This window comes from Neoarius graeffei, chromosome 8 (assembly GCF_027579695.1).
Source record: "Neoarius graeffei isolate fNeoGra1 chromosome 8, fNeoGra1.pri, whole genome shotgun sequence".
Taxonomy (NCBI): domain Eukaryota; kingdom Metazoa; phylum Chordata; class Actinopteri; order Siluriformes; family Ariidae; genus Neoarius; species Neoarius graeffei.
The window spans coordinates 69,644,454-69,671,234 of NC_083576.1; the positions used below are offsets into that span (position 1 = coordinate 69,644,454).

At 40.8% G+C, this 26,781-nt stretch overlaps 1 protein-coding gene across 2 annotated transcripts in view; it reads right to left on the bottom strand.

Annotated features, from left to right (window-relative positions):
• The window catches only part of map1ab (microtubule-associated protein 1Ab), a 47,389-nt gene extending 20,808 nt beyond the window's left edge, over positions 1-26,581 (bottom strand). Inside the window, exons 1-2 of one of the 2 annotated variants that reach the window (XM_060928119.1) lie at positions 26,476-26,581; positions 18,254-18,355 (exon numbers count right to left, since the gene is read on the bottom strand). In XM_060928119.1, the coding sequence (XP_060784102.1) occupies positions 18,254-18,355; positions 26,476-26,545 (172 nt within the window). In that variant the 5' untranslated portion in view covers positions 26,546-26,581. Of the gene's footprint in view, positions 1-4,812; positions 4,886-18,253; positions 18,356-26,475 lie in introns of those variants that run through there. The other variant, XM_060928120.1, reaches the window with a different exon arrangement.
• Positions 26,582-26,781: the final 200 nt, after the last annotated feature.

A 26,781-nucleotide genomic window follows, 5' to 3' on the forward strand; every position in this document is an offset into this window, starting at 1 on the left:
AAACAATTTCCTTCACATTTGTTCACTATTCTTGTTCTTTTTTTAATGCTTATTCTTTATGCTTCACTGTCTATTGTTAAACTTTACAGGAACAAAAGAAGAAAACTTGGATGCAATCTGTTGGAACGGTAGAGTGAGAGTAAGTACAGAAAAAGTAGCACCAGAAGCTGATATTACACCATAACTCTTTTATAGCATCTTGAAATCCAAATCAGGAGTCACTAAATTTGCCTACTTTATTGCACTGCTTTATCTGAAACTAGCATGGTTCCTTATTGGCATTAAACAAGAAAATTCACATAGGAAATAAAAATACATAGTGTATTGAGACATTTCATAACCTAATACATATATGTTGTTTACCAGCTGGGAGGTCCGTATCGTGAAATACCGTGACCGAGGTCTTGAAAGTACTGAGCGAGGCCCTCTGGGCCGAGGTCAGTATTCAAGGCCGAGGTCACGGTATTTCACCATACGGACCGACCTTAAGCTGGTAAATAATATATTTGTTTTGTTCTTTACCAAATTCTAACAGAAAACGAGAGCGCCCGAAAGGGAAAACCGAGCCAAGCCGCCATTTTGAATCCTCATTCACAGCTGTAATGCAAATTGCTTTCCCCTCAGTATACAAGTGCACTTCCATGGCAGGAAAAAACTACATTTTGTTGCCTATGTAGTCCCTTATTTATACAAATAGGAGTCATTCAGGATTCAGCCATGTTTTTGCTCGGTGTTAGCAAATTACAGGTTTTAGCTTTCTCCTGAAATGTTTTCTTTTATTTCTTCTTCCTCAGGGTAGTAAAACTCGCTTTTGCTGTGAAGACTGTCGTTATCGCTATCCATGCTGTAAAATTAATGCTATTCTCCTGAGAAATGCTGGCAAAAATTTATAAGATTTTTGATAATCTTATAATTAAATCTTATACAAAAAAGATAAATGTTGACAAAAAATGCTACTATGTTTGTTGTTGTTGTTGTGAACGAGCGAGTCGCCAGAGGTCCGTAGCCAGGGTCCGTAACTGGGGTCCGTACCGTAGGATACGGACCCACTCACCAGCCAATCAGAGCGCAGGCTTTGGACCGCAAAAAAAAATACAAATACTTATTTTCAGCTGAATTATTTTCAAATACACAGAAGCCGCAGACAAAGATGTAAACGTGATAAATCTTCTTTGTACTGTTCTGTACACATTGCATTTTTCACAAACTCTAGTATCTTAACAGTTGGACTTTACGCACAGTTTGAAGGTAAATTTTTGATGCGATTTGTGTATAAACCTTATTAACCAGTAGTGCAACAAAAGCTTTTAAACATGCTAACGTGTTGTGTGTCAGTACATATGATATTGAGTGGCACTGGAATTACTTCTGATTAGCTTTAAAAGCTGGTTTAATATTTTGTAAAGTTCAAGCAAGGCTTACTTTCCATTGCAAGGCACTCCAGATGAATCCATTTTTGTTTCAATCAAAAGGCTGTAATATTCGATTAAAATGAAAAGGAAGATATTTTGAGCATTCTGTTCAAGAGAACTTGATTTGATGCATGCACTCTTGCATTATTATTGGCAGTGTTATTTGCTATGTCTGAGTTAATAAAGATATATTTTTTAAATCTCCGAAATAAAAGGTGAATTGTGGTTTAAATAGCAGCCACATTATAGTCAGTCCTTTTTTACTTTAGTAAGCCACAACCAGAACCAGGAAACTAAGCATTCTCTGGCACAAAAAAGAAAATGCAACTATGCATTATTTATTTATCATATCAGTAATAAATATAGGAATAAAACAAGGATTTAACATCCCTATATGGCATCTTCTTTAAGGATGAATTGTGCAGAAAGGATTTTGATACAAGCATACAGTTAATCTTGAGTATTACATAAAATGTAGTGGTTAGATTCCTATACTAATGACTAAACAGTGCAAGTCTATGCATAGTAAATTGCATGCCTTCATAAATAGCTGAGACCTAAGACGTAACAATAATACCCAGTCAGCCAGTGGGAGTGGTCCTTACTGCACAGTGCTGCAGTGCTCAGTGCAGGAGAGACGCCCTCATACAACAGAATAATACTGGTGTTTAGCTATAATGCCAGTTTGTTCAATCTCCCACCAACACAGTCGCCCACTAACAGGGATGAAAGGCAAAATTATTTGAAGTGTGTAATAGAGAAGGAAGAGGAGGAGATTGCTTTGAAAAAGAGATGGCACATGTGCACGAGAGAGAAAGAGAGAGATGCTTTCACCTCACCGTGACCGACGACTCTCAACATCTCTCGCAGCAAATGAAACCCTGACACAACACATCAGATCACTTTAGCACCTTAAAGACCTCAAAAAAATGTTCAACCTAAGGACATTTTTCCTCAAGTAAATTTCTATAATAACTCTCCAGTCCATTTAATGTGTTAGAAATGGCAACCTAGAGGCTGTAATAAACAGAAGTGAAGGCCAAGCTGTCAGCCAATGGCACTTTATGTTTATTTATGCCACCTATGGTACGACTCTTGATGCAGAGAATACATTGATGGTTGGCCAAGTCTTCTCCAACCCAAACATTGGGGATGGAACATTTATTGTTGCCCAATAATTAATATTGTGAGCCCATCAGGCAGTGCAGAAAATTCCAGATAGGTATCTGTCAGGTGAAGCACCTTTGAGCTCATTAATCCCCCAAAGAGTGCCACAACAAGCGGCTCCTAATGCGGATTAAGGAATAATCACAGAGATGCAGTTGCTAATGTAATGGTTATCATTTAGTAGACTAACACAATGTAAGTGTTAGCAAAGAGGTCATGTTGTGTCCTTGATTTCCCCCTAGATGCAAGTAGAACAAGCAGACTGAATGAATGACTCAGTAAAGCCAGGGCTCTGACTGTCACTGTCTGCCTGTTCCCTCTGTGTCCCATTTTAACACTCAGTCTAGCAGACATGCCCTTCAGGGTCTATTTAGCCTGCCATGTTAACTTTATCACAAAGTCTAATAGGACATGAGGCTGATCCATCTGAACACACAGACATGATGTAGTGGGTACAGGACAACGATGACAAGCAGAAATTCGAATGCAAGTCATCACAACTCCGAAAAGACCTGCTGAACTCAGAGCTCGGGATTGTTACCCTGTCTGGCTCGATCAGGAAGTGCAATGAGGTGCCCCAAATACCCCAGAGTTCCTGCAAGCCCAGTCAAGAAGCTTCTAATAGCCTTCACCACAAGTTTGGCGTGAAGATAGGGTCTGAGACAAAGAGTACTGAATGGATGCCGTATTAATTCCTTACACACTATGTGAATGGTTTAGAAAAGTACTGACTTTTATATAGATTGACACATACAGTCAGTCTGTCATACTCAGAGTTGAATCTGCTGTCTAGATGCTTGGTTTCTGGATGGATATTTCTGCTGATCCCCAACCAGATTTCCTACTTAGGCTTCCGTGTCTTATTAACCTTGATCCAACACTGCTTTCAGGTCAGTATAAACTGACAGGCTTTTGCACTGCCGTTGCCTAGACACCATTTAGGCTACTGTAAGTGGGAGCAAAATGAAACAGTGACTAAGCCTCCATGGCAGTATACTTGCTGATGTGAGCTGTTATTCCCCTGTGAATTATTCCGGGTACTGCTAACATTTCAGGTGGCACCGTGAAATAAGAGATCAACTGCATTTGATAAACATGTCAGACACCGATAGTGATAGACAGAAAACTGATAAATTATAACGTGAGTATTATATTATGTAGTATAGATATTAGCCTGTTATAAGTGTACAATTAGCATGTTATTTGTGTTGGATGAAATATAAGTTTAAGGAAGTCTTGAGAGGAGAGGAGAGGAGAGGAGAGGAGAGGAGAGGAGAGGAGAGGAGAGGAGAAAATCAAAACAATAAATATTGCCATGTTTGGTTGGCATCTCTCTCTCTCTCGGATTTAATGTTGCGACACAGACAGAAATGATGAAGCGATGGAGAAGGCGGTTTAAGCTGAGTCACTGACCACCTAATCAATACATGGAATTATTTTGACCCCCCCCGGATTTCCTCTATGCGACGCAGACAATATAATCAATCAATCAACCATGGACCAGGATTTTCCATGCGCACTTTCACATTCCCATCAATATTGCACTGAGATGTTAAGTTACAGTCTATAAGCTATTTATTTTTGCAGCTTGAAGGAATAATAAATAAATATTTTTTTACGGATAGCACAGCCAGTATAGCCTACACAGCGACACAAAACAAACTAAATACCTGAAAGCAGTGCTGAGTCTCTGCGCCTTGCTGCATTGGTGCGTCATTCGGGACGTTTGAGTCAAAGGATGGTGAAGCTCTTCTTAACAACATGCAATCACTTTATATAATAAACTCCTACAAGTCTCTGTCCGAGCCATGCAAAGCATCTGACATTATTCACTCGTTATACAATTCAGCCAGAACTTGGTTAATGTGGTCAGCAGGCTGAATGAACCCGACCCTAAATTAATCCACTTAGTTTGGATAAGGGATGAGAGTGCGCCAGTGCGCGCGCCTCTCGCACCCGTGAGCATGAATTGAACAGAAGGTTTAATCACTTAATTCTGACTTCAGGGCTGATAAAGTCACTAAAACGCGGTCACGAAAGGATAAACAGCCGGCTTGTGCATTTAAAGACGTCATTGTTTCAGTAGCCAGAGAGAGAGAGAGAGAGAGAGAGAGAGAGGTTCACTACATAACAGCGCCGCAGTTACAGTCACAACGCCCTGTTCGTGAGAAGCTCCAGATAGATAGATAAATAGATAGAGAGATAGAAAGTGTGCACACAGCTCCATACATACCGTTAGTGATGCGGGCAACTTCAGCCACGGAGCCGCCCGTGAGTGCTGTGTGGAGGGAGTGTGTGCGGGTCTGATGACAGAAGAAGGCAGGGCAGGGAGGGAGGGAGGGAGGGAGGGAGGGAGGAGCGAATTGGACGGAAGCTGGAGAATTGGGATACGACCACAGCGCCACAGCAAGAAAATGAGATCATTGCAACACAGCTGCATGCTAGTTCTGATCTCAAAGGGTGAGATGATCAAAATCACTCAAGCACTCCATTTAAAAAATAAATAAAATTTGCTCTGAAACTTAATAGCTTTTTACAAAAAGTCATTTTGGAGGTTCATATATCAATTTTTAAATGTACTGACCCCACACCTCTGATGTGGTTAAAATTAGGGCAATTGATTTTCGAAGCGGGCAGCACGGTGGTGTAGTGGTTAGAGCTGTCGCCTCACAGCAAGAAGGTCCGGGTTCGAGCCCCGTGGCCGGCGAGGGCCTTTCTGTGTGGAGTTTGCATGTTCTCCCCGTGTCCGCGTGGGTTTCCTCCGGGTGCTCCGGTTTCCCCCACAGTCCAAAGACATGCAGGTTAGGCTAACTGGTGACTCTAAATTGACCGTAGGTGTGAATGTGAATGGTTGTCTGTGTCTATGTGTCAGCCCTGTGATGACCTGGCGACTTGTCCAGGGTGTACCCCGCCTTTCGCCCGTAGTCAGCTGGGATAGGCTCCAGTTTGCCTGCGACCCTGTAGAAGGACAAAGTGGCTAGAGATGATGAGATGAGATTTACATTTCTCAACTGAAATTCTCTTTACATCCAAAGAGCAATGAGTTAAACCAAATGCTATGATAACTCAAAAAAAAAAAAAATCTGTTATCTGAGGCAGGCTGTGAAAACTCGTCTGATCATTTCATACATTGCGAACGATGGCCTACCTGCCTGTCTACTTACCTACACTCTGCTTGTGCAGTCATTGCATGTGAGCAGTTTTCCACGAGGCGAGGCGAGGCAAGGCGAGGCGAGGCAAACATATTGCAGACATGTTCAATTCAAGTACCCCTTGATGGGGCGGGGTGGTCGGAGCACACTTACTAAATATACAGTAGGGGTTATAACATACAAGGGTTATGGTTAGAGTTAGGATGTATCTTGTGACTGTCCTTATTTATGGTAAGTGTGTGACATCTTGCTCCGACCACATCCTGCCCCGCCCTGTTCCGCAGGCTGCAGTGAGGATATTGCTAAAGCTGTGAGTACTAACAATAGCAGTGTTCATTGTTTATGGTAATGTTAGGTGTTTTCTTACATGTGAATGAGAGATAAGGTAGTTGGATATGACAACTATGCACTACGCTCCTCTCTCCAACACTAACACCATCTCTCATGGACTCGTCCTCCAGCAGTAGGCAAGCAGTGTGCGTTCATGTGTTTTGGAGGAGTGGCTTTGGAGGAAGGCCTGAATTGAGAGGGTTGGGATTTTTTCAGTTGAATCCTTTCAAAAACTAGCAGCATCTCCCTGGTTTCTCCAATGTTACCTACCCTAGTTTTAAAGATCTCTGCAGTGTTCTAGACAGACAGCATTATCCTAAATGACTCACCTTTCATTATAAATAAATTCTTACAGTGTTAATTTAACTCCTAGTCCTTATGTGTTGAATTAGCATCAACGGAGTTGAATTATGTTTATATGTATTGGCCTTTACGCTTATATTATCATGTTGAATTTAGTTACAAAAAATGTATACATTTGTAGAAAAAAAAAGTCAAAACTAGAACCAAGGAATCTTTGGTTTTCCCTCTAGGGAGGTTTTCATCCCCTACTTCCTTGTTTTTTCTTTTTTTTCCCAAGCCTTGAACTTGTTTAGGAGTCTAAAAAATGCTTAATCATGTAAACCATTGCTGATCAGAAAGTTGAGGGTTAGAGCCCTAGGCTTGCACTATTGAACTCTTGGACAAGACTTGTAACCCTATCTGAGGTGGGAAAAAGATGTACTGAAGATAACCAACCAACCAACCATGTAAAGAACCACTGAAGATCACTCAATCAGAATTTCTATAAGCTGTGAACTTACCTTGCATTTATTGTGGTTGTGTCACCAAAAAAATACTGTTTTGTTTTAGCTTGATAGTCCATTTGACACTGGCATTGGTAAAATGTTGCTTATAACAGGTAAACGAGTTTCATATTGGGTACACTAGATTGAAGATATTTTAATAAAGCTTGAAATTTGTTTCTAAGACAAATGTAAGCAATTAAGTTAATGTCCATTTTTACTATTCATGTATTTATGAATCAATATACAAAACACATTGTTAATTAGTAGTTTCATTCATTCATTCATCTTCAGTAACTGTTTTATCCTGGTCAGAGCCCTGGTGAATCCCGAGCCTATAACTTGGGAACACTGGGCACAAGACAGGAGACTTCACCCCGGATGTGACGTTAGTCCATCACAGGTCACCATGCATACACACAATCACACACTCATATACACCTTATGGCAATTCAACATATCCAATCCACCTACCTGCTTGTTTGTAGGCACTGAGAGGAAACCCATGTAAACATAAGGAGGACATGAGAAACACTGCACAGACAGTAACCCAAGCTGAAGACGAATCAAAGAGGCGGCAACTCTGCACACAGCCTCACAATTTACTTGACAAGTAAATTGTTTCCCTAAACCAGTCATTTTATTTAGAACTTAAAATAAGCAGTGAGGCTAGAGGCGTAATTTAGAAACTTGAAGAAAGCCTCAAGGTGAAGCTGTTGAGATCACATTTGAACCATGGTTTAAAAGATATTAATGTATTTGGGCATGGAAGACTGTGTTGTGCAGATATGAATGTATCAGGTACAGTAACACCAGCAGATTCTTAAATCCTTCAATGTTATTGTTTTAAAACTGAAGAATCAGCTACAACATATGGAGTTATAATGCTCACACAAGACCTGAATTATTTTTCTATAGCAGCTGATGAAATTATTAGTCTAAGTAGAAAATTATCCACAAAATGGTTTATAATCCCTTTCTTTATATTTAAGCAATTTAACAAGTCCACGAGAGTCTGTTTTCATTTCACTTGATGTTAATAACAATGCACCACATAAGGTAAAATGTGTTGTCATTGAAACAGCCCATCTTTAGTCATATAACTAACCTGTAAATAATAATACAGGCATGTAATCTGTTTTATATTTGATACCGTAAAGAGTGCTGTGGTGAGGGATTTACGGCCTGGAAAAAGGCCTGAGGGAGATAGATATATCCCAGCGAGCAGTTTTTGGTGTAGAAGGTTTAGTGCTATGTCACTTCCTTCAGACAAGCTATTTATTCTGTCCTTCCCTGTGGAACAATGACATCTCAATGATTTATTAGATATGATGCAGTTGTAGTGACTGATAGGGATTTTTTTCTTATGGAAAAATGTCCATAAGGATAAATATAAATATTACAACAAGTGCATGGTCCAGACAATTTAATTTATATGTCTTTCTATTTTATCACAACTTTAAGTGTTATTAACTCTTATTGTCATATTTTATCATGCTTGGGTATATGTTAGTCTTGGTACTGATATTATTCATTGTTGTATTGTCTACCCAATCTGCGATGACCTGGCAACTTGTCCAGGGTGTACCCCGCCTCTCGCCCATAGTCAGCTGGGACAGGCTCCAGCTTGCCTGCGACCCTGTACAGGATAAGTGGCTACAGATAAGGGATGGATGATGGATTATCTACCCAAGGTACAGATAAACAGAAGTGGACCTTTAGGTGTGGGGTACCAGCACCAATGTCCATACTACCATGATAGCGTCCTTAAGCAAAGCCCTTAAGCCCTTAACTACTCAAGGCCACCCTGAGCTCTGACCCTGCACTCATATGGAATGGGCATTGGGATAAGCAAATATAAATGCTAGCAATATAAGAGCCAAACAAACAAACTAACAAACAAAAAAAGCTGCACATTCGCATTTAGCACTGTAAAAATATTCACCATTCAAAATCAAAAATCAAAATAAAATGCATTAATAGATTTTTTCAAATACAGTTCCATTTCTAACATTGACTGACTGAATGAGCACACATATTAATGCGTGTTGATGGGCTTAGTGTCCAGTGCCACTGATTCCTGCTTGCTCTCACAACACAGGTAAGATTATGCTTTCTTGCACGTGATCGCCATAGTCATGCAAAATTTTCCCGGTGAATCAATGCCAGAGGACCTTGACAGAGTGATGCAAAGCCAGCTCTCGGAACCAATCTGCAGTGATATCAATATCCAAACTCTAAATTATTCAGCACACTCCATTATGTACAGTGCCGAAGAAGTCTACACAATTCCCTGCATGAGCAACCCTGAAAACCCCCATGGGTATTAGATTTATGGAGTTGTTATTGTCAGGAATATGTGAGTTTAAGTCTGAAATCTAAACCAAAAATGCATGTAGATGTAAACCCATTGTTTATATAATGAAGACGGAGAAGAGAACTGTGTTCCCTTCAGGCTATATTCTAGCTTGATTAATCTTGATTAAAGCTAAACACATTCAGAAAGAGATTATATCTCTCAACACATAAGCAAAAGATTAGAATGTGTAATTACTACAAAAAAAAAATCAAAACCCAGTTTTCACATTAAAGACCAACAAATATGAGTGGCTCATATGGGAAAAAAAAACAAACAAACAAAAAAAACATCAAATGCATTATAATTAATAAGAGCTTTGATGCCGGTGTAATCAGCATCTACAAATATGAATGTGCAAGTTGAAATATTAATGTAATTCAACCTCAAACACTTGTACTGATCACGATTCCAGGAAGAGCCAATTGATCTACTGTCTTGCTTGCACTGGGTACCTAAATGTATTTACCTTTTCAAAACGTTTACGATTTCTTCATCCATAATGTATGATCTCCCCCATGGGTCCTCTGTGATCTTCTGAAATACCAATGCGTTTACATTACTTATCCTTTGACCTCAAAGGAACAGTAGTTTTGTCAGAATAGCCAGAACAGCATACTGTATGCTCAAACATTCATTAAAATTAACCACTATAAAAAGCTTTACTTATTTCATATAAAAAGGTACAGTATGTGTTCTGTACCTTTACATGATATAACCAAGGCATCTGCCTCTGAATGTTTCACCTAATGCTAGAAATTGGGCTGCCATGAGTTCAAATGTGGATCATTTTTTCTTTATCTCTCAAAAGTTGCTGAGAGACTCTGAACCTCTTAACGCAGTGGAAAACCATTTATACAGAAAGACGTCTGAGAGCAGCTCTTGAAGCTTATTGCATTGCATCTCCAAAATATGACATCAGCTACGGGGAGAATTAAAAAGAGCTGCGCAGAATGACACAGCACATCAGAGCTCCCTGTAGTCTACGGGCCTGAATAATCAGTGCAGTCCTGAAGTATAAATAAATGATTAAACCTTGAGATGCACTATAAATAGATTACTTAAAATGATCAGATTATGCTGACCATGGTCATTTTCGCTATCGTTATATAAATTATAGTGACCTACAGTTTAAGACTAAGGCCCTGCTCACAGCTGTAATTTAAACACTGATGTTTTCTACTCATATTTGCATCAGGAGGTGAGCAGGCACAGGGAGAGAGAGAGAGCGAGAGAGAATGAGATTAAGAGACACAGTGTAGGTGATTTGCCATGGTCACCCTTGTTGCCAGCACATGAGTATTTTTGCACAATATTGCATCTCAATGACCTGCTGTCAGCACTCTCCACTAGGGTAAAATGCCTATATAACTCACTCAGATGAATCACACAAAGGATTATATAACATCTGGTAATGGAGCAATAACGAGAAGTGCAGTCGAATTGATTCCATCCTGATGTAGGAGACCAGGGTCGCAGGTTAAAACTGTCCAGTCTAATATGATTTGGCTGTGCAGGCAATTTTGCTCAGCATTACTCTTCTCGGTGTCATCTAACTTCTCTTGTCATCTAATTATAATTAACACACAGTCTACTAAACATCCACGTGCACAGTGTTTGTTCTGCACACTATCTCTATATTCTATACTGTACAGTCTACCATTTTTACTCTTTTTGGGAAATAAATGATACAAAAGTAATAATCTTATAAAATACTCATTCTACACAATTAAGAGCTTAAAAGAATAAACTACTTACCTTTCATATAAGAACGTCTTATAGGAACTTAATTTTTTTTAAAGAAATAGTGATGCCTCTCACGAATACATGTGGCAAAATTAGAACGCGCTAAAGCAAACAAATTAACATCCTTGAAAATGTTCTATTATTTTTACATTTCTCCACATGAATTATTTTTTGAGTTTAAACATTTCCTGTTTCCCCAAAGTATATGAGATTGTACACATGTAAAAATCTCTATCATTTATGTCCATAAGGAAAATCAAAACAGACATGATGTTGACCTGCAAAAGTCAGGCAATGGATATAAAAACATATAAGCAATCAAAATGACATTTATCACAATCAAAACCAGGAAAATAGTGTCTAGTCAAAACATTTACCACCAGGACACGATATACAACACAAAGAGGACACATGACCGTTCTACACCGTAGACTCCAAAAATCTTTGGGAAAAAAAATAGCATCAATGAGGCTGTAGCTTCTGTCTATCAGCCTTTGTTGTTGTGTAGGAGTTTGACATCCGATAAATCCTGTAGGAGGAGTAGCGATTTTTGTGAAATTGCATATGACCCCTGTGTAGCCGCATCCATGGTAGGTGGTGCCACCTGGTGAGCAACTCTTGTTGGAATATGTCTTTAGAGTCTTCTGGGTGAGTTTCAGTGAAAAAATCTTAGCAGTTTACGAACAGTAGTGTTTGGTGTGACGAGTCACCCAAAGTTTTCAAACGCCCATAAAATGTAAAATATGACAGGTGGCACCACCGTCTTGACAACTTTTATACATACCAACCTGGGGAACATTCCATACGAGTTTGATCAAAATCTGATCACTCCGGTAGGAGGAGTAGCAATTTTTGTGAAATTGCATGTGACCCCTCTGTCATTTCATCTATGGCAGGTGGCGCCACCTGGTGAGCAATTCTTGTTGGAATAAGTCTTTAGAGTCTTCTGGGTGAGTTTCAGTGAAAATGTCCCAGCAATTTACGAAGAGTAGCATTTAATGTGACGAGTCACCCAAAAATTTCAGACACCCATAAAATCGTAAATATGACAGGTGGCGCCACCATCTGGACAACTTTTATGCACACTCACCTGGTGAACATTGTATGTGAGTTTGATCAAAATCTGATCAATCCTGTAGAAGGACTAGCAATTTTTATTAATTGTGGACGGACGACGACAACAGACGATGGATGGATGACAGACAGATGACGCGTGATCGCATAAGCTCATCCGGCCTGGCCTGCAGTTGGATGAGCTAAAAATAAACTCCTTTACACTGATCGATAATATCCAAACAAGACATATTCAATTATTCAGATGTTCATATTTGTACCCATATATTGTGTACAGATTGTTTTTCTCTTATAATAAAACTTCCCTGGGCACTGCCATCTTACTTTACTAGGTTCAAATATCACGCTCTGAGTGCAAATTACATGAGTAAATCCGAGATTGTGACATCACTTACTCACCACATGACCTACTTTATAACTCATGATCTAGTGGTTTAGATCGAGTGGATACATCACTTCTAAATTGTTGTAAACAACCCTGAAGGTGCCCAAGTGTCAAGTGTTTGGATGTAAAAATAAGCCTGAATGTCGCTAAGAGAAATCGTTTTTTACCATCCCCAATCTTCAGATATTACTTTGAAGGAGCAAGCAGCAAAATGGCTGCATTTCATCACTTCCAGTATCACTGGAATCACTTTCACTGTTTGTTTCTTATTCCCCAGGTGCATATTCTGGCTCAAACATATACGGTACAGTTGAATCGCTATTTGTTTATGAACATTTTCTATGTTTGCACAGCAAAGCAACGAAAAAAAATTACAGAAAATTTCTCAGTCGATGGCTCTGTGTTACTCAGGCAAACAAATTGTTGTTATAAAGTTTTATTTTTAATTAAAATGTGTGTGTGTGTGTGGGGGGGGGGGGGGGGGGGGGGGACATCAGGGCATTTGCCCTGATCAGCAGACTGCGTTTATGTTTTGGGTTATGTTTAGCTTTAAAATAGCACACATTGCATACATTGTTCATTTTAAGTGAAGGATGCCAACATGTTGACTGTAACTAGAAAAAAGTCAGCTTTGTGGAGGATTCTGTGCCATGCAACTGGTTCAACATGACAGAAAGAATGCCGTAGTTCAAATTTTATCAGTCTGCTTTTTCTTCTTCCCTATTGAACAGAATGTTCTTGAGGATTAGGGCTGTCGCAAACTGATAATGTAGAGAAGGACAGTCATGACGAGATAGATATTAACCCAGAAAGCAAATAATTCACTGCTGGCACAAGCTTATCATTTTCATTTGGGTCCCCATAATGCTGTGAAATTATGATGATGCACTAATCCGAAACTCAGCCTCAATAAATCTACATCTCGGATGTGATGTGGGCCAGAATTTATGAAATGCTGCATAAGCACTGGATATGGTTAGTGGCCTTTGGACTGCTTCTGGCCCAGATTCCATAGGCTGTGAAAAACTTATGCGGTTGCTTACAGCCAGCTTACAGTTCTATCGCAGACCTTTATGCATCAACCCTATTTCACCTGGAATCACCTGCTTCCTGTGGATTAAATCCTCAGAATTTATACAAATAATCCAACACTTTGACTTGAATGAACTTGCATGAAATGATTAACCCATCTGAAATAGAAACAGCTTCTTAAATCCTGCTTATCTCCTAATTTAATTGTGTATTGGTGCATTAAAGGTGAGAAAACATCAGAGATGTTCCTTGTTTTTCCCACAAATAAGCAATTTAACGTTTATTTCCATGCAGAACACATCTAAAAGGAGAGACAGGAAAGCAGGCTGAGATGCAATTCAGCAAAAACAAAGCCCATCAATCAATGTGCCTCATCTGAGTTCCCCTAAAACACACACACACACACACACACACACACACACACACACACACACACACACACACACAAGAACTCCCTGAGGTAAAGTCACAGACAGAGAGACAGCGAGACAGAGAGAGAGAGAGAGACTTTGTTGCTGATCTGGGTCGCTCCCACTCCATTAGGGAATGGTCATATTTATAGCTACTTAATGCTGCACTAACTTTTGTGTGTGTTCAAACATTCTCCTATCAGGAGGATCTGAGCTCTACTTGTCTGCAAGTTAATTAAATTTGGATGAATAACTGTGTTAATACAGCCAAAATACAGTTTCACACACACACACACACACACACACACACACACACACACACACACACACACACACAAGTAAATAAACATACATATAGAAAGGTTTTTATATATATTTCAATGTAAATTTTGGTATAAATAATATGACAGCTACATATTATATTACTTAAATAATCAAAATTATACAATTTGGAATATTAAGGTCAGATACATCCAATTTGGCTCCATAGATAAATTATTATATTTATTTTCAATCCTATGCTATAATATAATACCGAAGCTCCTAGAGACCTTCAATAGCTGGATGAGTAAATAATATACAAGACCTTGTGCTGCACTGCATGTGATTTTCCACAAGAGGGCACCACATCATGAATTACACCAAATGTATTTAAATCCCAGTCATACTCTCTTGTTCTGGTTCACATCGCTGACATTAACTACAGCATAGAAGTCCACTTAGGTCTACAATAAACCTTCTACCAGATAGTTTCTTTAGCTATCTAAATCACTAGCATGTTTTTGAAAAGTAATGTTTAACTACATCCAATTACGTCCACTTGAATTATTATGTACTCCCTCTTACGCATTTAAATACTGGTGCATTTACGTAAATTATGTTGATGTTTCTGCATGGTGGTCTGAAATGAGATAAAAACACTACCGCCCATTTATCCTAACTTAAAAATCAAAACAGATGAGTGGGAAACAAGATCCCACTCACCCACAGGTCACACTCTACCCACTGTACTGCCTACAGGACAACAATTTGTGTTCAGGTGAACTGAAAATATGATATGGGATCATTTATTAAGGCTGTGGTATAACGTGGTGAGACTGAGAGGTCACTGAGGTCAGATATGGCCCTTTTCCACTACCCTTTTTCAGCTCACTTCAGCCCGACACGGCTCGCGTTTCGACTATCTCAGAACAGCACGACTCAGCTCGCTTCAGCCCTGCTCAGCCCCCAAAACTCGCACGGTTTTGGAGTGGGGCTGAAGCGAGCCAAACCGAGCTGAGTGAGGCTGGGGGCGTGAGCAGACACTCCCCTGTGCACTGATTGGTGAGGAGGAGTGTCCTCACATGCCCACACACGCCCCGCGAACACGCTGGGATCTGTAAACACCGCAAACCCGGAAGAAGAAGAATTACGAATTACGAGAATTTCTGAAGCCTTATGCGCCTCGCCTCATCTATACGCTCTTGCCAGTATCTGTTGGCGTTGTCGGTGACAACAAGCCACAGCACCAAGACCAGCAACACTAACGACTCCATGTCCTCCATGTTTATTGTTTACTATCCGGGTCGTGAGACTACCGCTTAAAAGATCACTGATGTCACTGTTTGCGCCGCTTAACGACATCACGTGACGTCCACCCACTTTCGCTAACTCCACCCAATGTGTCCACCCACTTCCAGCCAGCACGGTTCAGCGCGGTTGTAGTCGAAATGCAACTCCAACAGCCCCACTCAGCTCGACTCAGCCCAACTCAGCACGGCACGGCTCAGCCCAACTCAGCCGCGTTGGTAGTGGAAAAGCGGCAATAGAGCGACAGATCAGACCATGAGCATGCTCTTCTGTGTGGTTCCTGTGCACTGATCCACACATTGTAACACTCCACTGAAGAGTACTTCAGCCGGAGCACTCAAATCATGCAAAGGGCAAAAAACACTTTCTAAGTGAAATGCTGCTATTGTGAATAAGTAAATACTGATGCGCAAATTGCAAGCCTGTTTGAACTTGAACCTTTATGCAAAGATCAGGGATTAACATGCAGGCTACTTGAAATGTAGTTGGTGCTAGAGGAAAAAAAAAAACCTGATATCCAGTAAAAGTGGTCAAAAAGTTCAAATTAGACTTGTGTGATATTAAGTTTCTCTGCAATTTAGCAAATAAAATGCCATAATCAACTTAAAATCACCAACAATGTAATCATCCGACACAGATAAATGAGCATTTCTACTAGTTCAGGAGAGTAGGGGAGGACATAAAAATATTATCAGCTGTATAGGACTTTCTTTTCTTTTTTAAAATACATTTTTAATATAATCCTTTGACAAATTGGATGTCTAATGTCTACATAGATGACAAAAACACGCATTTACACACTTTCTAATTATAATCGCCATTAACATTATTTGTAAATTGTTAGATCTGAAATTTCATGATAGGTTTATTTAATATTATATATTAGGTAAAAGATTTGGCCGTTTTTCTCTTTTTTCCCCTCTTTCTCTTTTAAAATTTTCAGCGACATCCCTAATACAGTAATTATAGTTTACTCATATTAAATGTATACTTGTTGAATGTTAGCTAAGTCAAACATTAAATGAGTTTTATTTCACATTAATAAACGCTTGTAAACTCTTAATAAACAATGTCCATTTAGCTTGACAAAAAGCAACGACGCCCTGCAAGACCCGAGAGCTCAGAGAGCATGTGAGATGAAGGAAGATGACGAGGCTTCCAGGCAGTAACAGTTAACACTGGAGAGTTCAAACCACCTGCACAAATCATTCCAGATTCAAAATGCTTAAAGGTTGTCAGGTCTGGTAATATAATATATTATTCTATACACAATCACTGGATATGAGCAGTCGCACACTCTGATTGGCTACTCTACTACTAGGATATCAGCTCATATACCGTGAGTAGAGAAAAACAAAATGGTGGTGCGTATTGCTGAACCAACCGAGGACGAAATAAAAACTCTACTCGAAAAAAAAATACAAAAAAAAGCAACAAAATATGGAATAAAAGTATTTGATGGTAAGAGCATATCTTTTTTTATTTTTCAAAAATTATTATTATTATCGCATTTTTCACAAATTGCTACTGTCATTTTGCCGATTTGTTTACATTCTAAGCAGAAATTATTTTGTCAGACGTTTTGTATAAAGTTTGTATTTATCAAATTTGCAAAAAATGAAAATAAAAATGCTCTGTTTCTCAAAATCCAGTGAATGCAGATAGAAGAAAACAGTTATTCCACTCAATCTCATTGTGCATGGCTTATAGCCGACTCGTCGCTACGCGCCTTAATGGCTATCATCTCATGTACGACTCGATTTTGTGGAATAACGGTTGAATATAATCAGACCAATGTCACTGGATAACGTGGCATGTAATATTGTGCAGGGATGATAAAAATCATTACATTATACAAACCTTGTACTAATCTTGAAAAAAAAATCCTAAAGTAAAACCTATAACTGTCAATAAATTTCCACTGCAGAACGCAATGCTCCAATGCCCCTGCAAACTGAGAGATACCTAAAAGCTGATTTCAGAGTAAAATGAAACAGCAGCTTGTTCCTACATATTCAGAAACATGACTCACATCTTAATACAACAACCCAGATGCTAATATTGCGGAATTTATCACAACGCCATCTGCAAAACAACTAGAAATGCTCATTCTTTGTGGTCCAAAAACAAGGAAAAAGAAAAACAAACACTTCTGTATTCAAATGCACAGCACTGCATACTGGAATAATTTTGATGTTGCACCTTTCTGATGTATTTTTAGCCCCTTTTTTGTACCATGGATGTCTCAGAAGTATTCAGCGGCTATGTGATATAACGTGTCCATAAAAAAAAGAGGATCAAAAGGATCAAAATATCCCTGCAAAAGAGGATTAAAAAAAACTTCATGAACATGAGTAAGCCTTATTTAACTCAGACACAGACTAAAGGCCTAAGCCAGCACATACACTGCAGTAGGAGAGAGTGACTCTGCAGCTCCCCTCCTCCTCACACTGCACTCTAATGACTATGGAAGACAGTGCAGTGCGCTATCCTGCAAACACACATGCAGAGAGATCCTTCTGGAGCAGATGGAAGAGAATCTACAGTCTGCTCATGTTTACAAGACATACAGTAGCCACAAGCTGCAAAGTCTCATGTGTAATTACAGCATGTGACCTTGGAGCAGTAATATCCATCAACAAAACATGTGTTTCTGAAATATTGTGTGCTGGTGAGACAGAAATGATATTTGATGCTTCCTGGCATCATAGTAATGAAATTAGAATAATTGGTTTGGTTAAGAAGAAGATGACAAGTCCAAAAAAAACCTTACAGAACCTCTTTATTGCTGCAGTTAAGGCCCAGTTATCCTCCCAGATTAGACCCATGACTGACCTCTGACCTCTGCAGAAAACTGGGCGGAGTGTCTAGTTATGAAGAGCTGAAGCTGTTTGTTCAGATCACATTCTTCGAGGCTGATGTTCCAGGAGCAGATCCCTGCAAGCACAAGGGAAAACGATCTATTTTACTGCATGCATCCTTAAAACACACACAAAGAGAAAGCACCTGTACTTTGTAAAGGGAAAAAAAAACATTTTAACAGCTTTAACCTTCATCCTACCAAGTGGGGTCCATCTGGACCCCGCATCTATATGTTTGTTTGCCATTTTAAAAATATGTGACATACTGCCTCACCGTTTTATGAATTTGTCAGAATTTATGTCTTAATTAAAACACTAAAGCACCGGAAGATCAGCTTTTTGCATTGTGAAGGTATAATTAATTTGTTACTGGGGTCCAACCGGACCCCAGAGTAAAGTTTATCTGTCTTTCATTTTATAATTGAATAGCACACTGAAAGTTAACTTCTTTTATTTCTTTTATGTTCCATAATGAAACTACCAAGGCATTCCTTCTTGGGGTCCGTGTGGACCCCACTGCTGCAATAAGCACAGGCTGCAAAACAAAAGCCCTAAATTATTTTACAATTACTTTTTTGTTTTAAATTCTGTAAGAAAAGACCTAAGTTGTAATCCAGAATATTTTACAGCTGCATGAGCTGCAAAAATCATGTATATAATGCCAATTTTTTTTGTGGCGCTATAATTTGCTACATGTATGCTAGTTATTGCAATATTATTGCAATGTTATTGCATTTATAATACATTATTGATATTCAGCCATAGTGGATTTTGTTCTTCAATAAAGTTATGTCTGTTTGCTGCATTGAATTGGTTCTTACTGCATTGATTTCAAGGTATTCCCTCCTGGGGTCCATACGGATCCCGCCTGGTAGTTTGTGCATGTAAAATTGGCTGGTAGGATGAAGGTTAAGTGTGTTCTTTATGCCTTGGGCCCTTTAGTGTATTGCTGTTATTAATACAAGATGTTCTGAACAAAACTTATCTGGTGATTTTGTCTTTATAAGCTTTAATTTTAAAGAAAAGTATTGGGGTCCAAACGGACCCCACATGGTAAGATTAAGGTGTAAAATAGAATGGTAGGATGAGGGTTAACTGAATGTTTCTTGTAACTCTATGATATCTGACACACACAAAAAATGGAATATGATATGGACATAAGAATTCTGTGCTAAAACAAAGAAGACTAGATAGATACTGTGACTAAAGTCACAGTGATTTGTGCTAGCTCTTACAAACCGGGATGTCTAGTCACCATACCCTAAAGATCCAGAATGGTAAGAGATAGAGAATGATGCTTAGTTAGGGAAAAAAGCCTGTTTTTCATGGATCATTCTGGTTCGGTGATCCGGATCAGCACCAAAAGTCATAGCAACTTAATTCAGCCCAGAGAGATTCTTCATGTGAAATTTGGTGATGATTGGTTGAAAACTGAGGGAGAAATAAGTGATTGAAAAAAAGCCCATTTTTCATGGATTATTCCGGTTTGGTGATCTGGATCAGCACCAAAAGTTATAGCAACTTAAGTAAGCCCAGAGAGATTATTCATGTGAAATTTGGTGATGATTGGTTGAAAACTGAATGAGAAATAAGTGACTGAAAAAAGGCCATTTTTCATGGATCATTCCAGTTCGGTGATCCAGATCAGCACCAAAAGTCATAGCAACTTAATCCAGCCCAGAGGGATTCTTCATGTGAAATTTGGTGATCATTGGTTGAAAACTGAGAAAGAAATAAAGGATTGAAAAAATGCTAATTTTTCATGGATCATTCCGGTTTGGTGATCCGAATCAGCACCAAAAGTCATAGCAACTTGATTCAGCCCAGAAGTATTCTTCATATGAAATCTGGTGATGACTGGTTGAAAACTGAGGGAGAAATAAGTGATTGGAAAAAAAAGCCTGTTTTTCATGGATCTTTCCAGTTCGGTGATCCAGATCAGCATCGAACTGCATAGCACTTAATTAAGCCCAGAGAGATTCTTCATGTAAAATTTGGTGATGATTGGTTGAAAACTGAGGGAGAAATAGCATCCTAAAACATTAGAAGAAGAAGAAGAAGAAGAAGAAGAAGAAGAAGAAGAGAAAAAGAAGAAGAAAGTAGAAAGATCCTGAGTGAGAGTAACAATTTGTGCCGGTGCTGCTAGCACAAATTAATTACATATACAAGCTAATTTACGGGCTTGTCCCAATTTGGGGATTATATTTGCAAGAAGTTGTAGTGAAGTAGTGTCTTACTTCACGATCACAGCTGCTACAACTTCGGTGAGATTTTTTAGTTGTTTAATAAATATTCATGGAATCTCTTTAAGTATTATGCAACAATGGACAAAAGCGCAGATGGCTCACAATGCTCTGTGGCATAACCCTTTCAACATAGCACATGAAGCATTAGAGGATGAATTCAAATCCCCATGCACCTCTCCTACTTTCTATTCTTCATTATATCTGCCTTTCCTTTAGAATGATTCAAAGATTTTTTTTTTCCCATCAGATGCTGTTTTGCTTAGAGGCTACTGAGCAAATATTGCACACTATGCAGTTTCCAGCTTACATACAGTACATAAATATGCAGATGAGACTCCAAGCAGGTTGGTTCCATTTCAAATTGTAATTGCTACCGAAAACTAATAAAAGCCGAGAAAAGTACCTTTGGGCCAAGCATCCAAATATCAGTTAGACTGAATGACTCCGGGTGTTGTGACAGTCTTGAGTCTTTCTTACCAGCATTACATATGAATCATTAATCCTGAATTGTAAGTTCTGTAGTTTAAGTTTGTAGTTGGAAGTGTACCAAAGAAGAAGCCTGTGTTTTGTTTTGTTTTTTTTTAACCGCTACGTGAATGAGGCCTGTGTTTGTTCAGTATCTTAAAACAGTGCCTACAGCATCTGAGAAAAGCCAAGTGAGCATCTTCTTTTTTGGTACACAGCCAAGACCAGTCTTCCACACCTGCCCTTACTTTTAGATTGCCTTTGCATTTTTTGTTCCACAGCATGGCATGTCACTATGGGCCAATTTTTCCTACACAGGTATGCTCAGTTCTACACTATTGTAAGATTAAATCCGTTTGAGAGAGAGAAAGCTAAGCTTAATGAGTTTTTGACAGCCTCGAATACACGAAACAGCTAAGCTAGTGGTACTATGTAAGCTATGTTCATGCATAAATAGATAAATTGGACTTGCAATTTACCAGTGCTCACAAAGAAGGTCTTAAAACAGCAATAAAGTCGCAATTTTCTTTTGCATAAGAGGACAGCATTTCCTCCATGATTGCATTACTGTGATACTTCAAGCTTGATTTGGTTTGTGAAGATGAAGTGCTCTTGAAATGCTCACAGCTTCACATCAGATAAGATTAGATCAGGTGTCTAATTATCTGATATTTTAATATAGGGACCACACCACAGGATCAGATAAATGAATCATTCTTTCTATCTCAGAACCCCGGCAACCTGCCATACAGTTAAAACACATTTCTGGCACCAATTATGGGGAGACAGTGTCCTGGTTTTCCTCACAACATACCTGATCCAGCAATTCTGAACAAGTTGGATCAGGTGCATTAAGAGCAGAGAAAACTTCAAACCTGTAGTGGATCTCCACTGACTAAAACTCTTGAGGAGGCATTTGAGTGGTGGATCATTCTCAACACAGCAATGACACTGACACATTGTACTGCTCGGATATCCAGCCACTTATCCTGTGCAGGGTCGCAGGCAAGAGACGAAAGGCTGGGTACACCCTGGACAAGTCATCAGATCATCGCAGGGTTGACACATAGAGACAAACAACCATTCATACTCACATCTATGGTCAATTTAGAGCCACCAATTAACCTAACCTGCATGTCTTTAGACTGTGGGGGAAACCGGAGCACCTGGAGGAAACCCACGCAAACATGGGGAGAACATGCAAACTCCACACAGAAAGGCCCCCGTCGGCCACTGGGCTCGAACCCAGGACCTTCTTGCTGTGAGGCGACAGTGCTAACCACTACACCGCCATGCCGCCCCACTGCTGTGATGTATGTAATATATTTATATCATGTGCAATAGTGGTATATGGTTTGTAAACACCTTACTGTCACTGTTGGGTTAAGATTAGTCCATCAACTGAAAATATCTGGCTAGCAATATATGCTGTGGTCAGAAATTGGCCACTGATGAAATGCAAGAAGATGAATAATGAAAACTGTATGGAAAATTGAACTGTAGTCTCTAACCATATACATACAAGATTACCTAACCTGGCAGGTATGTCTAATTAAAGGTGTATTAGGTAAGATTTGTGAATAAGTCTCTAACGGTTAAATGGGTATAGCTGAATAAGATTCAAAATGGGGTTTTTTTACTCATTGAGCCTGCCCCATTCACGTCCATGTACACAAAGCTCCACCCCAAAACTTATGGTGGTTCAACTAGAGTTGCCATTATTGAGGACTGTTGTGACATCTTTTTCACATGCACCCAGACATTCGGTTGGTTAGGTTGAAGAAGTTGGTTAGGTAATACACTTGTTCTGAGACAATGGCTTAAACTCCATCCATCCATCCATCCATTATCTGTAACCGCTTATCCTGTGTAGGGTCGTGAGCAAGCTGGAGCCTATCCCAGCTAACTATGGGCGAAAGGCGGGGTACACCCTGGACAAGTCGCCAGGTCATCGCAGGGCTGACACATAAACACAGACAACCATTCACACTCATATTCACACCTACGGTCAATTTAGAGCCACCAATTAGCCTAACCTGCATGTCTTTGGACTGTGGGGGAAACCGGAGCACCCGGAGGAAACCCACGCAGACACAGGGAGAACATGCAAACTCCACACAGGAAGGCCCCTGTCAGCCACGGGGCTCAAACCCAGAACCTTCGTGCTGTGAGGCGACAGTGCTAACCACTACACCACCGTGCCACCCACAATGACCTAAACTATTTTTTTTTATCATTTCTACATGATCTTCCACTTGATTTGAACCAGTAAGAAATGAGAAAAGAAAAAAGATTCACTGTGGCACCATCAAGTGGTCAATACCGGTAAGTATACCATGTTTTAAAACCCCAACAATGCTACTGTGTCTGATACACTTTAATCAGCACAACGCCTTCTACCATATCAGTATCACTGCAGTAATAAGAAAGAGCCACTACCCAACTAATGTCTGGTCAGCGGTGGTCCTCTGATAGTCCCTTTCTGGACTGGTGGACAGGGAACAGCAACAGATGGGCACCTATAATAGTAGGTGGACCTGAAAAAGTGTCCATTGAGTGTATTACACACTAAACAAGTTTGCTCTAATAACCTCATCTCATCTCATTATCTCTAGACGCTTTATCCTGTTCTACAGGGTCACAGGCAAGCTGGAGCCTATCCCAGCTGACTACGGGCGAAAGACGGGGTACACCCTGGACAAGTCGCCAGGTCATCACAGGGCTGACACATAGACACAGACAACCATTCACACTCACATTCACACCTACGGTCAATTTAGAGTCACCAGTTAACCTAACCTGCATGTCTTTGGACTGTGGGGGAAACCGGAGCACCCGGAGAAACCCACGCAGACACAGGGAGAACATGCAAACTCTGCACAGAAAGGCCCTCGCCGGCCACGGGGCTCAAACCTGGACCTTCTTGCTGTGAGGTGACAGCGCTAACCACTACACCACCATGCCGCCCGCTCTAATAACCTGAGTCTCTATATTCTATATACTACAGGCCACAACTGTATCTAGCTATTAGCCAGATAAACACTCTTTCAGGTTCCAAAACCAGGTACACCATTCAAATAATTTGACAATCCTTGGGTAGCATGGTGCTGCAGTGGCACCTCACAGCAAGCAGGTTCTGGCTTTGAACCTGCTGTTTGACTGGACCTTTCTATGTACATGTTCTCGTGCCTGTGTAGGTTTCCTCCAGGTGCCCTGGTTTCCTCCCACAGTCCAAAGAGATGCAGATCAAGTCAACTGGCTACTCTCGAAGTGTGAATTGCTGTCTCTGTGTGTTAGTCCCACAATAGACTAGTGACTGGTGACCTGTCCAGGATGTACCCAATGCTTCTCACCCAATGTCAGCTGGGATTGGCTCCAGCTCATCCACGACCCGCAATGGCCCTTGCTCAAGTGCTGTACTGTGGAGACAGACTGTCAGTTCACTGCGATTTCAGTAAGCAAACATTTATTATAGCTTATAATGATTACTCATGGCGGCATGGTGGTGTAGTGGTTAGCACTGTCGCCCCACAGCAAGAAGGTCCGGGTTCGAGCCCCGTGGCCGGTGAGGGCCTTTCTGTGCGGAGTTTGCATGTTCTCCCCATGTCCGTGTGGGTTTCCTCCGGGTGCTTCGGTTTCCCCCACAGTCCAAAGACATGCAGGTTAGGTTAACTTGTGACTCTAAATTAACCGTAGGTGTGAATATGAGTATGAATGGTTGTCTGTGTCTATATGTCAGCCCTGTGATGACCTGGCGACTTGTCCAGGGTGTACTCCGCCTTTCGCCTGTAGTCAGCTGGAATAGGCTCCAGCTTGCCTGCGACCCTGTAGAACAGGATAACGCGGCTAGAGATAATGAGATGAGATGATTACTCATTGGTAATTAATTTAGTTGTAAGAGCGAGGTACCAGAAAGCAGTCTTCCCAGTCATTGATGTCGTCCCTGATCCAAACCGTGTTTGGTTTACTTGGCCAGAATTGCAGCAGTAGGGTGGCCAGTTCCTTTCTGCACACTCATACACACCTATGGGCAATTTAGAGTAGCCAGTTAACCTAACTGCATGTCTTTGGACTGTGAGGGAAACCAGAGCACCCAGAGGAAACCCACGCAGACACAGGGAGAACATGCAAACTCCACACAGAAAGGATCTCGTTGGCCACTGGGCTCGAACCCAGAACCTTCATGCTGTGAGGCAACAGTGCTAACCACTGCACCACCATGCAGTCTCAGTATCACATTCCAGTGTACATTTGTGTTGTGATACTGGGAATACTGCCTTATGGTACCTCACGCTCTTCTGACAGTGTATTAAATAAAACATCGGTGTCTGTAGTACAACTAAATTAATGGCTAATCATTATGGGTGGCACGGTGGCGTAGTGGTTAGCACTGTTGCCTCACAGCAAGAAGGTCCTGGGTTCAAGCCCAGGCGAGGGCCTTTCTGTGTAGAGTTTGCATGTTGTCTGCGTGGGTTTCCTCAGTTTCCCCCAGTTAGGTTAGGCTAATTGGTGGCTCTAAATTGACCATAGGGGTGAATGGTTGTGTGTCAGCCCTGCAATGATCTGGTGGCTTGTCCAGGGTGCACCCCGCCTCTCACCCATAGTCAGCTGGGATAGACTCCAGCTTGCCTGTGACCCTGTAGAACAGCTACAGATAATGAATGGATGGATGGAGTAATCATTATAAGCTATAATAAATCCTTGCTTCCTGATGTCAGAGGATGGGTTTGTCTGCATGTATTTTGATATTGCTTTTGAAGCCAACATCTGTCATAGAGCCAAAATAAATTGGGCTGAAGCAAGACAAATCGGACATGCTACGTTTCTATGCCCACTCGTCTTTCTCCATGAAACAAATCAACACATGCAGCAGTTCTATTAATCGGAAAAAAGAGACATGGCGTGCATCCAAACTGGTGGCGCAGTGCTCGATCAGGTCGCGCGAGGTCGCCGCAGTGTGCATCACAAACAAGCCTGGTGCCTCCGACCGTGTCGTATTTCACTTCAGGTGGAAATAACATCTCATAACATTCCTGGACTGGACCATTACTCAGCATTATAGAACAATATTCCTAGGTTTAAATGCAAATGTGCAGCATAGGCTATATCAGATCCCACCTCCCAGTGTTGCTCCATCATCTCCAGAATCGAAATCAAAACATGATCCAGAAGGAATTTCTGGGTATCGTACACTTCTTATAGCTACTCGAACAGATGTTTTGATTGGTTTTGCTTTTTAATGAACAGCCATATGGATCCTTCTGAAGGGAAAAGTGCGTTGCATACAGCCTACAGTAGCCTATACCTATAACAGAACCAGGCAGTCATGTAAAACCCTGCGGATTTGTCTCGCAGGCTGTGAATCATTAAGTTTGCAGCACCACGCACTGCTTCAGTGATACAGCACAGTCTGTGCACTGCATCCTTCGTGCATGCAGGCAGCTGTGGGAAATGGCGTCGCGTCTCGCTAGATGGCGTCACTCACCGCGCTCGATGTGCTGTTTGGCGATCTGCAGCTGGTGGTCGGTGCTGATGTCTCCGATCACTATCAGCATGGAGAAGTTCCCGCCGTGGTTGCTGCGGTGTCGGTGCAGCTCCTCGCCCTCATCCTCCTCTACCGCGGAGAGCGAGTTCCGGACCCGAGTCCCCATGGCAACGGGATTCGGAGAGGACACTGGGCCCAAGTCGATCTCCATGACAACTGCCGCTGCTGAGAGCTCAGAGTGCAAAGTTATTAGTAGGAGGCAGCGGGGAGGCGGGGAGAGGCACGCGCATGGTGGGGAGTGATTTG